The sequence below is a fragment of the Oratosquilla oratoria genome, chromosome 43 (genome assembly GCF_046742065.1).
Source record: "Oratosquilla oratoria isolate Oo_2021 chromosome 43, ASM4674206v1, whole genome shotgun sequence".
NCBI classification, from domain to species: Eukaryota; Metazoa; Arthropoda; class Malacostraca; order Stomatopoda; family Squillidae; genus Oratosquilla; species Oratosquilla oratoria.
The window spans coordinates 14016882-14032204 of record NC_134819.1 but is presented as its reverse complement, the minus strand read 5'-3'; the positions used below and the strand labels follow the sequence as shown (position 1 = coordinate 14032204).

At 39.2% G+C, this 15323-nt stretch overlaps 1 protein-coding gene across 16 annotated transcripts in view; it reads left to right on the top strand.

The window, feature by feature from the left end:
• Positions 1-8062, top strand: part of Fit1 (Fermitin 1) — a 262377-nt gene extending 254315 nt beyond the window's left edge. For all 16 annotated transcript variants that reach the window (XM_076180065.1, XM_076180055.1, XM_076180056.1 and 13 more), the window contains 4 exons: positions 5072-5212; positions 5325-5420; positions 6029-6118; positions 6539-8062. In XM_076180065.1, coding sequence (XP_076036180.1) covers positions 5072-5212; positions 5325-5420; positions 6029-6118; positions 6539-6649 — 438 coding nt within the window. In that variant the 3' untranslated portion in view covers positions 6650-8062. The remainder of the gene's footprint in view (positions 1-5071; positions 5213-5324; positions 5421-6028; positions 6119-6538) is intronic.
• Positions 8063-15323: the final 7261 nt, after the last annotated feature.

Here is a 15323-nt window from a genome sequence, read left to right as displayed (position 1 = left end):
CCTTCATATCACTTGATGCTTCTCTCAATCTATATTCTACCTCCACATTCACTCCACCTTTTCCTGCCACATTTGCACCCAAGTATCTAAAACTATCCACTTCCTCCAGTCTCTCAACCTTAATGCTCACTTCCAGTCTGCTGCCACTTTCACCCCTTGTACATCTCATCACTTACTTTTACCCACATTTATCTTTAGCTTTCTTCTATCACATACTCTCCCAAACTCTGTCACCAACTTTCTCAATCCCTCCTCCGATCCTGCCACAAGCGCAGTGTCGTCCACAAACAACAGCTGGCTCACCTCCCACTTTTCTCCATTTTCTTTAACCATCTCCAATCCCTGACCCACTACCCTTGCATTTACCTCTTGCACTACCCCATCCATGTATAAGTTGAACAGCCAGGTCGACATAACGCATCCTTGACGAAGTCCCACCTTTACCTCGAACCACTTACTCTCTCCATTTCTAATCCTGACACATGCTCTACTACCCTCATAAAAACTCTTGACAGCTCCTAGAAGCTTTCCTCCTATCCCATATATCTGCATAACCTCCCACAGTGCCTTTCTGTCTACCCTATCGTAAGCCTTTTCCAGATCCATAAAAACCCAAAAAACATCCTTCCCCTTTCCTATAGCTTTTTTACATATTTGTCTTACCACAAAGATCTGATGTATACAACCTCTACCCATCCTAAATCCACACTGTTCCTCACCAATTACTCCCTCTGTTCCTCTCCTAACCCTCTCAATCAAGATCCTTCCATAAGCCTTCCCAACTACACTTACAAGCTTTTCCCTCTGAAACTACTACATTCACATTTGTCCCCTTTTCCCTTGTAAAGTGGAACTATACAGGCACTCCTCCAGTCCTCCAGCACTCTACCCTCTCTCCAGCAAACATTAGATAACCTCACCAGCCAGTCCACCATCACTGTACCTCTTTTTTTTAGACATTCTGCATGGCATCCATCCAGACCAGGTGCCTTACCTGCTTTCATCATCTTAACAACTGCCTTCACTTCATCCTTCCTTATTTCTCCTCCATTTTCCTCACTCATCACGGTCATTTTCTTAGCATTTCCCACTGCAACTATCTTTCCCTCCCTATCCTCCTTCACATTTAGCAACTCCCTAAAATATTCTGCCCATCTTCCCCTTCCTGTGTAAGTTTGGGAGTGTAAGTGGGAGGTTATCAGGAGTGAAGAGAGGGCGAGGGAGGGAAGGGGTAGCTATTCTAGTAAGTGAAGAGATAGGTAAACGTGTAGTGGAGTGGAAGGAGGATTCCTCAAGGATAATGTGGATGAAGGTGAAATTGGGAAAGGAGATGTGGATCTTTGTAAGTGCATATGGGCCTGGCAGTGAGAAGAGTGTAGAAGAAAGGGAGGCCTTTTGGATAGATTTAAATGAGTGCATAGAGGATTTAGGGAGAAATGTCAATGTAATAGTACTAGGAGACTTTAATGCTAGGGTGGGAAATGGTCCAATTGATGGATTGGTTGGGAAATGTGGAGTTCCAGGAAAGAATCGTAGTGGAGAGTTGATGGTGGAAATGTATCTAGAGAGTTGATGATAGCAAATACAGTGTTTCGGAAGAAAGTCAAGCATAAGTACACAATGGGAAAGGGTGGTGGATGGAAGGGTGGTAGATAGAGTGTTGATGGATTATGTAGTGGTAAATAGGATTATGATAGGAAGAGTTAAGGATGTACATGTGCTAAGGGGAGAGGGTGGGGGAATATCAGATCATTTTTTGGTGGAAGGTAAGTTGAGAGTGGAGGATAGATGGAGAAAGAGGAAAGGGACAAAAGGTAGGGAGGTGCTTAGAGTGAACTCTTTAAATGAAAAGGAGAAGGAGTATAAGAAGAAGCTGAGGGAGGAGTGGGAGGGAGTGAAGGATAGAGTAGAGCTAGGTGTGGAGGAGGAATGGGGATGGTTCAAGGAGGGAGTCACAAAGTGTGCAGGGATGGTGTGTGGAACAAGAAGGACAGGAGGAAATCGAAGGAAGGGTAGTGAATGGTGGGATGAGGAAACAAAGAAGGTTGTAGAAGAGAAGAAGCGAGCTTTCACAGATTGGTTACAAAATAGGACAAGGGAGTCATATGAGAGGTACAAAGAAAAGAAAAGAGAAGTAAAGCAAAAGGTAAAGGAGGCAAAGAGGAGAGCAGATGTGAAATGGGGTAAGAGTATGACAGAAAATTTTGAAAGTAATAAAAAGATGTTTTGTTTTGAAAAGAAATTAAGAGAGGAAGAGGAGTCGAATCAAGTAGAGAAGAAAAGGGAAAGGTGCAGATGGAGAGATGATATATATATATATATATATATATATATATATATATATATATATATTATATATATATATATATATATATATATATATATATATATATATATATATATATATATATATATATATATATATATATATATGTGTGTGTATGTATCGTATGTCTTGCACCATGAGAAGTAGAGGGTTGTGGGTCACATGGAGGTGGTTGACCTGTCCCTTCCATGATGTCTGAGTAGAACAAAGGATGCATGGGCAGGTAGGTATAGTGTGTGTACTCATTCACCCTGAGTTGACAGACTTCATTTTAAGACATATTGGAGTGAAGTATAGACCACCAATTTTAAGAAAAGCCTTCATATCACTTGATGCATGTCACAGTTACATACTGTTCAACATATGATATATGTCGCAGTTTACGGGTTAAAGAAAGAAAATGAATACTGAACTAGTTTGATTTGTATTAGTGTCTTTAATTTCCTTTTGGACATTTTCAGTAATTAGTTGTTGTTATTGTTGTTCCCTAGACTGTCCAATGGGGTTCATGTATTGGTGTAACTTAGCAGATTTGAATTGATTGGAAGAACCAGATTTGATTTTAGAATTAATGAGATATGCAAAGAATGCTTGTAAAGAAATCCTGAATATTTTGTTATTACTATTATTATTAATAGGGATTACAGAAGTTAGTGACAGAGTTTGGGAATGTGTGCAAAGGAAGTTGAGGGTGAGTGTGGTAGATATAGGATGGTGAGATGTGCAGGGGGAGAGGATGGCAGAAGGTTGGAAGTGAGTGTTGAGGGAGAGAGGCTGGAGAAAGTGGATGGCTTCAGATACTTGGGGGTGCATGTGGTGGGAGGGGGAGGAGTGGAGGTAGAGGTAGAATGTAGATTGAGAGAAGCAAGTGAGTGCCTTGGAGGATTGAAAAGTGTAATGAGGAATAGACATTTGGGAGTGGACACTGAGAGGAGATTGTGTATTTACCTAGTTGTATCTTACAGGAAGGGGAGCTATGCTTGTGGTGTCCAGTCTTTGTATCTTGCAGTGTCTAGTTTGAACTTAAATTTGTGTATAGTTTTGCACACACTATTGTTTTATCCAGTTTGTTTCATATCACCACTCTGTGTGGATTTTTTTTTTTTCTCCTTTTTCTTTTAATGTCTCTTCAATAACTATCCTTTTTGAGTTTCTTTTCATGTCCTCTTGTATTTCTCTTATCCCAATTTAGTAAGTCCTCTCTATCAAGGACTTCTGTGCCTTTCATGATTCTGTAAATGGTCAGCAAGTCGCCTCTTTCTCTTCTTTGTTCCAAAGTCGGTAATTTCAATTTAGCCAGTCTCCTCGTATGACAGTTCTGAAAGTGTTAGGGCCATTATCATGGCTGCTCTCTGGATTTGCTAAATTTTCTTTATATTCTTTTTAGGGGTAATTGTGTTGACGGCACTGTGTGGAGCAGAAGCATGGAATGTGAGAGAGGAGTTTAAATGTGTTTGAGGTGAAATGTCAGGGAAGTATGGTGGGGGTTACTAGGTTGGATAGAGTGAGAAACAAGGAGGTGAGCAAGAGAGTGGAGGTGGAAAGGGAGTTGGGAAATAGGGTTGATGAAAGAATGTTGGGGTGGTTTGGACACATGAAGGGAATGAGTGAAGAAAGATTGTGGAAGGTGGGGTGGATAGAGTGAACAGGTGGAGGTGACTGGGGATGAGATGGATAGATTAGGTGAGGGGGGCATTTGGGAGGAGGGGATGTCTGTTAAGGGAAGAGGGGAGAAGGTGGGGGATAGGGGTGAGTGGAGAATGGTTGTGTATGGATGATGCTGTGGTGCTTCGAAGGGAGTGGGTGGGGGATAGGGGTGGTTGGGGAGTGGTTATGTGTGAATGATATTTTTACACAGCCTGAGGGGATTTCTCCCCATGTTCTATTTTCCTGTATGAGGAGATGGAGAAGATAGTGTCACTGATTAAATGAAATGGTCTTGCTGTGGATGTGCTGTATCTTGCTGCATTACTTCTAACCCAGGGCAGTGGGTGAGATGCAGGGGTGACCTGTTGTCCACAGGGAACTGAGAAAAGGGGGAGGAGGGGTGGTGAATGGGAGTAGAGTGGGTGGGGATGAAATGGGTGGGAGTGGAATTATGCCCTCTGACTTTGGCTCTTCCTTTTAAGGGGAAAAAGTCTGGTATATGTATGTATTATTATTATTATTATTCATTTTTTTTTTTCACACTTTTTCGTATATCTTTTGCTGAAGGTATTTTGCATAGCATAGATATTGTTGACAGTGGTTGTGCTCAATATGTATCAATTCTTTGTACCAGACCTTTAGTAAATGTAAATCCAAATTTGTGTCCTGAAATCTTTTGTTTTCCCATAGAAAATTTTGTCATAGGTAAAATGATTTAGTCTCTTCACTGTACAGAACACATATGTTTTGTCTGCTTACCCTCTCCCAGTTGTTTCTTTTTGGCTTTCTTTTTTGTTTGCTTATGGTGGTTTGCACTTGTGTGCATTGTGTTGGTTGACAAAAGAATTGTTGTGTTCATGAAGTTGTTGATGAAATTAAATATTGTAAGTACTAGATTAGTTACCATGTTCTTTTAAAGTTAAAGAATAAGCAATTGAAACTAAATAGGAACATATCTTTCTTCTTTTGTTTTAAGTGATTACCATACACCACATTTAATATTGATTTATTCTATCCTAATATTCATAGTTTTTTGGTGTATGCATGTAGGTATTTAGATTTTTTTGCAAGGGTGCTTTAACTGGATGAAAATTTCAGGCTGTGACCAGAATTCTAGAGGCTCATGCCAATGTGAAGGATCTCTCTCTCGTGGATGCAAAGATGCAGTTCATCCGTGCTTGGCAGTCCCTCCCAGAGTATGGAATTGCACTCTTTCTTGTCAAGCATATGGGGCACAAGGTATGGCCAGTATAGTTAGTCAAACTGGATTTCTTGTACTTCAACTGCTTTGTTTAGTTTTGAAAACTATGTAATGTAAGTGATAGATAATGTACATGGATTTTTTTTGCAGCATGAGGAGCTCCTAGGGGTTGCATTTAACCGAATAATGCGCATGGACCCGAAGACTGGGGACCATATCAAGACATGGCGCTATAACACAATGAAGGTGAGTTGCATTGAGGGTGCCAAATACTTTTTTACTGTATAAATAAGATGTAAAAGAACAAAGGTGGAGGGAGCAAACTTGAGGGAAAAATTGAAAGGGAGATAGATGGATGGTGTGAAAGGTGCTATGAACAGGAAAGGGAGAAGGTAGGGGATAGATGTAAGTGGAGAAGGGATTTCTTCTCATCTTTTTTGTGTTTGGCATGAGGGGATGAGGAGGGAGGGTTGCCATGTAAATTAAGTGGGCTGGCCTTGCTGTAGATGGTAGCATCACCCAACCCTGATATAGGCCCACATTCACTTCAGACCATTTATTCTACTGATTCTTGGCTTTCACATATGTCTTACACTCTTAAATAAAGAATTAAAAGAATTTTAGAATTATTTGCTATCAATCTATCCCAAATGCTTATTTCTCTTTATAAGGGAGTTAGCCAGGCAAGGCATGCACCCTCTCCCACCCATGCAACTCTCATCTGTCACCCATTTGTTTCCCTTTCATCTTAGTTGCATGATGATGTACTTTACATTAACGAAACTTGGGATTCCTGTGAGAGAGACCTGGGGCAACAGATCAATTTAATCAATGATTTCCTCTTCCCCCCCCAGGCTTGGAATGTGAACTGGGAAACACGGCACATGATGATTCAGTTTGAGGAGGAAAATGTTGTATTCTCATGTCTTACAGCTGACTGCAAGGTAATTGATATATTTATTTCTATATGTATATATATATATATATATATACCAAGAGCTTTATAGGGAGGTAGCTAAGTCAGAGGTACATATCTATTAAATTTATTATTTATTTATTTATTTAACCTCATAAGTTTCATGCACTTAGTATTCAAGGGACTGACTTTAGTGACATCTCTTTGCAAAGTGATGTTCTTTTATGATTGGGGACTAATCTCCATTAAATGATGATATAATGTATTTATATCAGCAACATGGAAGATATTTGTTTTCTGAATGGACCATTTACCTGTTAAAGAATTTTTTACTTGCAAAAACTTTATTCTGTTTTATCATCATGAACTCACCCCACCTCCAGAGAGAGCTAAAACAGCGCATCCTTATGGAGGATCTTTAATTAAAATTTGTATTTGTTATTTACAGGTGGTGCATGAATTCATTGGTGGCTACATCTTCTTGTCAATGCGTGCTAAGGATGCCAACCAAAATCTTAATGATGAACTTTTCCACAAACTAACAGGTGGTTGGGTCTAAATGAAACTTAATGCTCAATAATTTTGAAGTGCACAAATAGTATAGCTGGTGATGTATATTTAAGTATATATGAATATAAAGATAAGTTAACATGATTTTGATATATAGTTATATCAATGGGTATTTACATGTACTCATATGCAAATACATTTATAAATTCATATGTACTTTTTTATACATATACAAAACATATTTGATAGACAGAGGCATAATATTAGAATTTAAGAGCACAAAGTCAATACCTCTAAATTTTTTAGCAGTAGTATGGCAATGTTTAGTGCTTGAATCATTGCCGAAGATGACTGTTATTGTTGCTAATGTATTTTGATAGAATTTTTTATAGTTGTGCTCTTTAGATGGAGTAGGTGTTCTCATTGCCAAATGTATAATTTTAATTGAAGAAGATATTTGTTAAATCTGCCTTAGTCTTTGATGTTCAAACACTGTCCAGCTGCTTAATGCACCCCTCATCAAATGGATTCACCACTGTATAAATAGTGTTAGGTAATATTTCATGCTTTTGCTTTAAGAAAAAAAATCCCCACAAGAGATGGGGATTTATGCCCATGTCATGTATGGCAATGTATTTTCTGGAAAGCTGAAAGATGTTCTAAAATGGAGACTGAAGGAAAATGGTGGCAGAGCTCATGCCGACTTCACCCATGCCTTGGTAAGTCAGACAATCACTGTCCATGCGATGGTCACTAGGAGCCAAGGAATGAAACTTTGAGCTGAGAATAAAGGAGTTGTATGTGTATGTTTGGTGGAGGTAGTCCAAGCTTTGCCAATATGCCCTTGTATGCCTTAATGATGGTGCCTAGTGTTCATGTCAGTACTACCAAATGCTCTAAGAGTTAATGCATAGTTTATTTTCACCAATTGCATTTTTAAGTTGATACTGTTCAGGACTTTATTTGATTAGTGATGTAACATAACTGTGTCAGGGTTGTTTAAAGATAATTATCAGGGTTGTTTAAAGATTGGATATAAATACAAATTTAAAATGCTTTAGGCTACTGCATAAATATAATCATAAAGTATTAGACCCCATTTAAAGGTGTATGGTCAACTGTATTTTAGGGTTCTTTGTTATTTACATAGTCATGCCTGTTGCAGCCTTCACAGATCTAGTTTTCTACATGTTAGAATTCTCATACAAGTTGGCTCTATCTATTGTTGTAAATATAGTCATGAAAGCAATCTGTCAATCAATTGGTTGCCCCTGGTCTCTCATGCAGACTTCAGGTAACCAATCTGTACATAGTATAATTGTTTCTCTATTTCTGCTGGCCATAATCATCATAAGTTAAAGTGTAAGCATTACATTGTTTGGTTAAAACTAATATAGTCTTCCTTTCTATGATGTGTAGTTCAGTTAAATATATATATACCAAATATATGTGATATTGCTTACTTAGAATTCTTATTTTACCTAATTTCTCTCTTAGGCCACAATTACAGGGAATCAGAACTTATAGATAAATTCTTTAGAATGAAAAATAATCAGTCTTCTGTTGCTCCAGGTGTCTTGCAGGAGATCCATGGCTCACAGGTAACTGGCAACAGGCACCAGAGTAGCCCATGAGTCAGTCAAGGGTGAAATGTGTTGCTGTCTGGGTATAGCTAAAGTGGGGCAGTATAAGAAGAGGTGCTCAGTAACCTTAGGGTGTTGGTTGCATCTGGGTTAGTTTGCCTCTGTGCTCATGCCTATTCTGTGTTGGTATTGTCGTAGTGCTGGATAATTACCTGAATGTAGTCATACTAGTGTGGATTTTGCTTCTCTTGAGAGGAATTTTTCTGTGGGGCTGATGTCTGGAAAGTTTTGATGGAGGTGTTAGGTGGTCAGTCTTGGGGTGTTTGTCTTGTGCTCTAGGTGTAAATGTGCTTTTATATGGATATATTGTGTTGTGCCAGTGGAAGATTGTTGTAGGTGCTTGAATAGTGTTAGCAAGTGGCATCACCACCAAACAAATTGGAGAAGGATACTCCAGTGAAGAAGACCCCAGTGCTTCCCAGTTGTAAATGTGTTGACCCATCCCCACCTCCATGAGGAGGTGTGGTCCTGAGGGGCTGGATTGGGCCCAATAACCAGTCTACTGTAGTAATGATAATTGTTTAGAATAGGGTAGGGTAGGTGTATGCTTTGACATAGACCCATTTTACATGGGATATAGTAATGATTCTCAAGTCCTCCCATAACTATGTTTGACAAGAAATTTTGGACTGTTGTCTCTGTTGTGTTAGTGTGAGACTGTGTCTGTCCCTGGCTTATAGTAATAGGAGGGGACCAATTGTCAGTTGTGTGCTCATTTTATGTGAAAGAGCAGAGGAAATAAATTGATAGAGAGATCTTTGGTCTAGCCCAGAGACTTGCACCTGGAGATGGAGGTGAGGGGGGGTTTATGGGTTTTGAAAATGGCTGTAAGAAGATGAATCTCTGTCATCCATCATGGAGGACTACCACTAGTAGGTACATATCATTGGTTCCTCTGTCTACTGTAGGTAAAAGAACAGTGTATGATGCAAATATCACAATCCTCACACTCATACCTTCACTCATCCACAGCTCCCATCCTATCTCAGCCAGGATAACTGAGAGATGGTGTAAGAAAGTACAATCAATGCCCATGTTCCTGCTTAAATTGCCAGCATTTGGGCATGAAGCAAGTGAGGGTGAATCAACTTAGGCTGTTGGGCCATGCTTTGGATGTGCTGTGTCTTACTGCATTGCTTTTGATCTGGGCAGTGGGCAAGGGTTGGTTAAGTGTTGGGGGCCAGGGATGGCCCTTCATCCACAGCGAGCTATGAAGGGGAACAAATAGGTGTGGGATAGGTGGGGGTGGGTGCATGTCTTGGCTGGCTACATCCTTTATAAGGGGGAAGAATCTTTTGGTATAAAATGGATAGATAGCTTTGGGCATACCAAACAGTGGTGTTGCCATCCAGCAGGTATAAAGGTGCATTACTCAGCTCTCACATATGGTTCCCCATGCCCAAATTCCAGTCAAGACTGCACAGGTTTGAATATGAAGAGTTTTTGAGAGGCCCAAACTCAAGTCAAATCCATGATGGTTAAACCAGAAATCACATAATCAGAACAGAAAAAGAAAGGAAGGAGTTTTTTAGGAGAGTGATGGACTTGAGACTGAGGAAATGGTACTTAAGAGAAAAGGAAATGCAGGAGAAAGAAGAAAAGGAAAAAATTAAAGATAACATATACCAACATAGACGGATTGATATCAGGAATTGATGAATTGAATGACTATCTAGAACAAGAAAAGCCAGATATAATGGGGATTGTGGAGACAAAATTGAAAGGATCATTACTGCCAAATAGTGTAGGACAAGGATTATAGAATTGTTGGTACAGAAATAGAGAAAGAAAGCAGGGTGGAGGAGTGATGTTACTAACCAAGAAAGGCCTAAATGTGACAAAAATTACAGAAGGAGAAAACAGTGTGGAATTGATTATGATAAGAGCTGAGGATAGAGATATGAAAAATAGAAAGTATGCAGTGATTTATGTCCCACCCAAAACTCACGCATGGAATGAAAGTGAACACTCTAAAATGCTGGAAGACACAAGAAAACCACTAAATGAAATACTAAAGAAAGAAGGAAATCTGGTAATTATGGGTGCTTTTAACTTGAAAGAAATATGTTGGGAAGAGATGACTGTGAAAGGTGAAGAAGACCACAAGGGAAACATATTACTGGAAATGACCATTGATTACACATTGACGCAATGGGTCAAGGAAAACACCAGATATAGAAATAACAATGAACCCTCAAGATTGGATTTGATATTCACATCAGAACCCAAAATTGTGGATAAAATCGAATACAAGACTCCAATTGGAAAAAGTGATCACATACTAATGGAACTAGAATTAAATGAAGAAGCAAATATAGAAATGAAAAACACAGAAAAGGAAGACTAATGTACAACAAAACAGATTTTGAGAAACTTACAAAATTCTTTTGAGAAGCAAATTGGAAAAAAAATTGATAATGAAGAAACAAAGGTGGAAGAGAAATGGACAGTTTGGAAGGTAAGGGGGAAAAGCCGTTGGTATATGTATGTATGGATAAGTATGTACCTAGAGAAAAACATGAAAGGGTATACAGACGCTCCTCTACTTACGTTCATTCGTTTTACATTTTTTCGATTTTACGTTTGAACTAACTGTAAAAAAAAAAAAAAAAATGAGTGATTTTTTTAGTTTAGCGCGCTCTCTGTAGTTCAAACGATACTTGCGCATGACGCTGCATCCATTGTTTACATTTCACAAATGATAAACTGATAATGTCTAACCTCATCCTCCTCCCCCTCCTTCTTCACCATCTCAATTTATGTTGCTTGAATTTAATTTAATTGAAATTAATGTTATTATTTTACAATGTTATGTGTATAATTAATGATTTAGGGGTGTTTTATAAGATACGGTAATAGAATTTACGGATGTATAGTACAGTAACAACTTACGTTCATTTTCAACTTACGTTCGGCCTTTCGGTACGTAACTAAAACGTAAGTTGAGGAGCATCTGTATATAAATTCCTGGTATAATGAAAAGTGCAGTGAGGCAAATTACAGAAGAGATAAAGCCTGGAAAAAGGAAAAAAACTGAGAAATGGAAAATATACACCAAACTAAGAAATGAATATGTAAAATTATGTAGAGAAGAAAAGAGAAATTATGGAAGGCCATAATAGATAAATGTAAAGATCAACCCAAACTGTTTTATAGATATGTAAATGGCAAGCTAAAAAATAAACAGGAAATACACAAATTATGTCAAGGTAATAGAGAATACACAGAAGATATAGAAATGGCAGATATTATGAACAAACATTTCAAATCTGTATTCACCAAAGAGGAAAAAATCTACAAAACGGTTATCAAAGAATTGAAGTAAGATTTCCACCATTGAAGAAATTAAATATTACTCAAAATGAAATAAAGAATCAAATACTAAAGCTTGACATTAACAAATCACATGGCCCAGATGGAGTTGCAAAATGGATACTGAAGGAATGTATAGACGAACTAACAGGAAAAATATACAAAATACTGTAAGTCCTCATTATATGGTACATATGCATTCCTGAAAACCTTACCACAAATTGAAATTACAGAACCCATTATAACATGTAATAATAGGATATATTACAGACGTACCTTCTCCCTGCTCTTTCCTCTTCAAAACATGAGCGGATACCGTATCTGTGAATTTTTCTTACTGTAAATAGAATCAAGGGTAATAATTACCAAATACCATAACTGTGAATTTAGCGGATAAAGAATTACCATATAAGGAGGACTCACTGTAATTGAATGCTCACTCAAAGAAGGAAAACTACTGGGAGACTGGAAAAATGCCAATATAGTGCCGATATATAAAGGGGGAAATAAGGAAGACCCAACAAATTATAGACCGGTGTCCATAACGAGTACAGTAGTTAAAATTTGTGAGAGAATCATCAAAGATAGATGGACAAAAATCTGGAGGAGAATAATGTACTGAACCCATGGCAATTTGGATTCAGACAAGGAAGATCATGTACCACTAATTTGTTTCTATTCAAGATTGATAGATATATTGCAAGAAAGGGATGGCTGGTTAGACTGTGCCTTCATGGACCTATAAAAGGCATTTGATAAGATATCACACAGAAAATTACTATAAAAACTGGAAACAATAGGAGGCATACATGGAAAACTATTGAATTGGATGGAGGACTTCCTACATGGAAGAAAAATGAGAGTGGTGCTCAGAGACAAGTATTCAAAATGGGAAGAAATGAGTAGTGGCATCCCACAGGGGTCAATACTAGCTCTGATAATGTTTGCTATATACGTAAATGACATGGAATAAGGCATTGAAAATTACATGAACTGCTTTGCAGATGACGCAAAGTTATTAAAGAGAATAAACTCTGAAATATACTGTGACTCATTGCAGAGGGATCTGAACAAAGTCTCAGGGTGGAGCAAGAATTCAACATCAAGACGTGCAATATAATTTAATTTGGAAAAAGCAAGAAGAGAACAACAGGACAGCATAAAATTGATGGAAAAGAAGTAAAGAAAGTGAATTCTGAAAGGGACCTAGGAGTAATCATCACCAAAGACATGTCGCCAGATAAGCATATAAATAAAATAGTTGGAGAAACATACAATTTGTCGAGATCAATAAAGGTGGCCTTTCAATACCTGGATAAGGAAATGATCAAGAAAATATTACAAACACTGATAAGGCCAAAACTGGAATATGCAGCGGTGATATGGTCACCCAGTACAAAAAAGAATATAAGAAAATTAGAAAGAATACAAAGAGCAGGACAGAGGAAAAACAAGAGGACATGCAATGAAACTCATAAAGGATAACTACAGAAGAGACCTTTAAAAGAACAGCTTCCCACAGAGTGACAGATATATGGAATAAATTGGACGAAAAAATAGTGTGCGCAAACACAATACAAGAATTTAAGAAACTTGATCTTGCGAGATACAAAAACAGGTCACCACGAGCATAACTCCCCTTCCCGTATAATGCAACTAGGTAAATACAATGATCCACCACCCCATCATGACTCCCTCCAAACACTTCAACCCCAGAAACTTCACTGATTAAGACTATGAACCTACCACATTACCTCTCACATCCTGTCACACAACCAACCCCAACTCTCACTAGTTCATCACGAATTCTGAACTATCCCCTTTTTCCCTCATTCACTCTTCCACCCACAATCCTCCCCTTACAATCCAAAGAAAAGAACCAACATTGATGACCCATCTCTACTGATGGCCAGGGGTGGTTGCTGCTGTTTGGCCCCCAACTCTTGGGGTTGGGGGGTGGTCCCACGACGTAGACGCTGCAGCTCCAGGACTCACCGCTCCATTAACACACTGAAAGACAACACACTGCTGCATGCCAGACCCCCTGATATCCACCCTTCTGAATCCTCTCTCCCACGAAAGGACAGAGTCCACTTGGCCAGACTGCGGTGTGGCCACCACCCAGCACTTCTAAGCTACCAGAAGAGGCTGGATGACCGCATTGTGAACAGCTGCCCAGGATGTAACACTTCACCCCATACCATACAACACATAATGGAAGACTGCATTATACACAATCATGCACGCAAACAACACAACATACACTCTATAAAGGATTTGTGGGAAAACCCAGTTTCGGCTGTAGCATTCCTTGGGGAGACGGGACTGCTCGGACAGACAGTCTAGGGAACGACAACAACAACAACAACAACAACAACAACAACAACCCATCTCTACTACAAGGTATGTGGTACTCCCCAAGGCAGGCGTAGCTCCTCTTGGGGATCGGTGCCACCTGCGTAGAGCTGATGGCCAGGGGTGGTTGCTGCTGTTTGGCCCCCAACTCTTGGGGTTGGGGGGTGGTCCCACGACGTAGACGCTGCAGCTCCAGGACCTCCACAACCACCAAATACCAGCCTCTGGAAACATATTCATAATCATATCACTCACTGCTCCATTAACACACTGAAAGACAACACACTGCTGCATGCCAGACCCCCTGATATCCACCCTTCTGAATCCTCTCTCCCACGAAAGGACAGAGTCCACTTGGCCAGACTGCGATGCGGCCACCACCCAGCACTTCTAAGCTACCAGAAGAGGCTGGATGACCGCATTGTGAACAGCTGCCCAGGATGTAACACTTCACCCCATACCATACAACACATAATGGAAGACTGCATTATACACAATCATGCACGCAAACAACACAACATACACTCTATAAAGGATTTGTGGGAAAACCCAGTTTCAGCTGTAGCATTCCTCCTTGGGGAGACGGGACTGCTCGGACAGACAGTCTAGGGAACGACAACAACAACAACAACAACAAGGTATGTTCTATGTCAGGTTAAGTTAATTGTAATTAGTTATAAATTTGTTCATTCTGTTACTAGGGTTTACTAGGCTGGATAGAGTGAGAAATGAGGAGGTGAGGAGGAGAACAAATAAATAGTAACATTATTTAATTTTTAGTGTGTGACTTTTTTGCCTTGATCACAACCTTAGACAACTTTATGGATGGGAATGACAGGTGGTGATGGATTCGGAGCTGCCTAGTGTAGGCCTTATGGTCTCTTGCAGTCTCCTTTATTCTTATGTTCTTATGTTCATTCTTTCAGGAATTGAAATCACAAGTTTCTTTAATGTTTCTGATAAATTTTCTGCCAAGCAGCTTGCAATTGTTCCCACAGTGTATCTTGATTTGTCAAGGTGTTGGTCTAAAATATTCCACAGATGTTCAATTGTATTAAGATCTGGGCTTTGTGGGGGCCAATCCAGATCCTGTAGCTTTCCTTCAGCTTCTTTTTTATCTAAATAACTTTTACAGAGTTTTGATGTATGTTTCGGATCATTGTCTTGCTAATACACAAAACCTTGACCAACTAAGCGCAACCCTGATGGAACACCATGGTGGATAAGAATTTGGTGATACATTTTTTTTTATCCATTTTTCCATCAATCCTTTTCAAGTCTCCAATACCTTGGCCGCTAAAGCATCCCCAAACAAGAATATTACCTCTGCCATTCCTCATTGTTGGGACAATACACTTAGGATGATATCTTTCATTTGATCTGTGCCTTACATACTGTCTCCTTTTAGAGCCA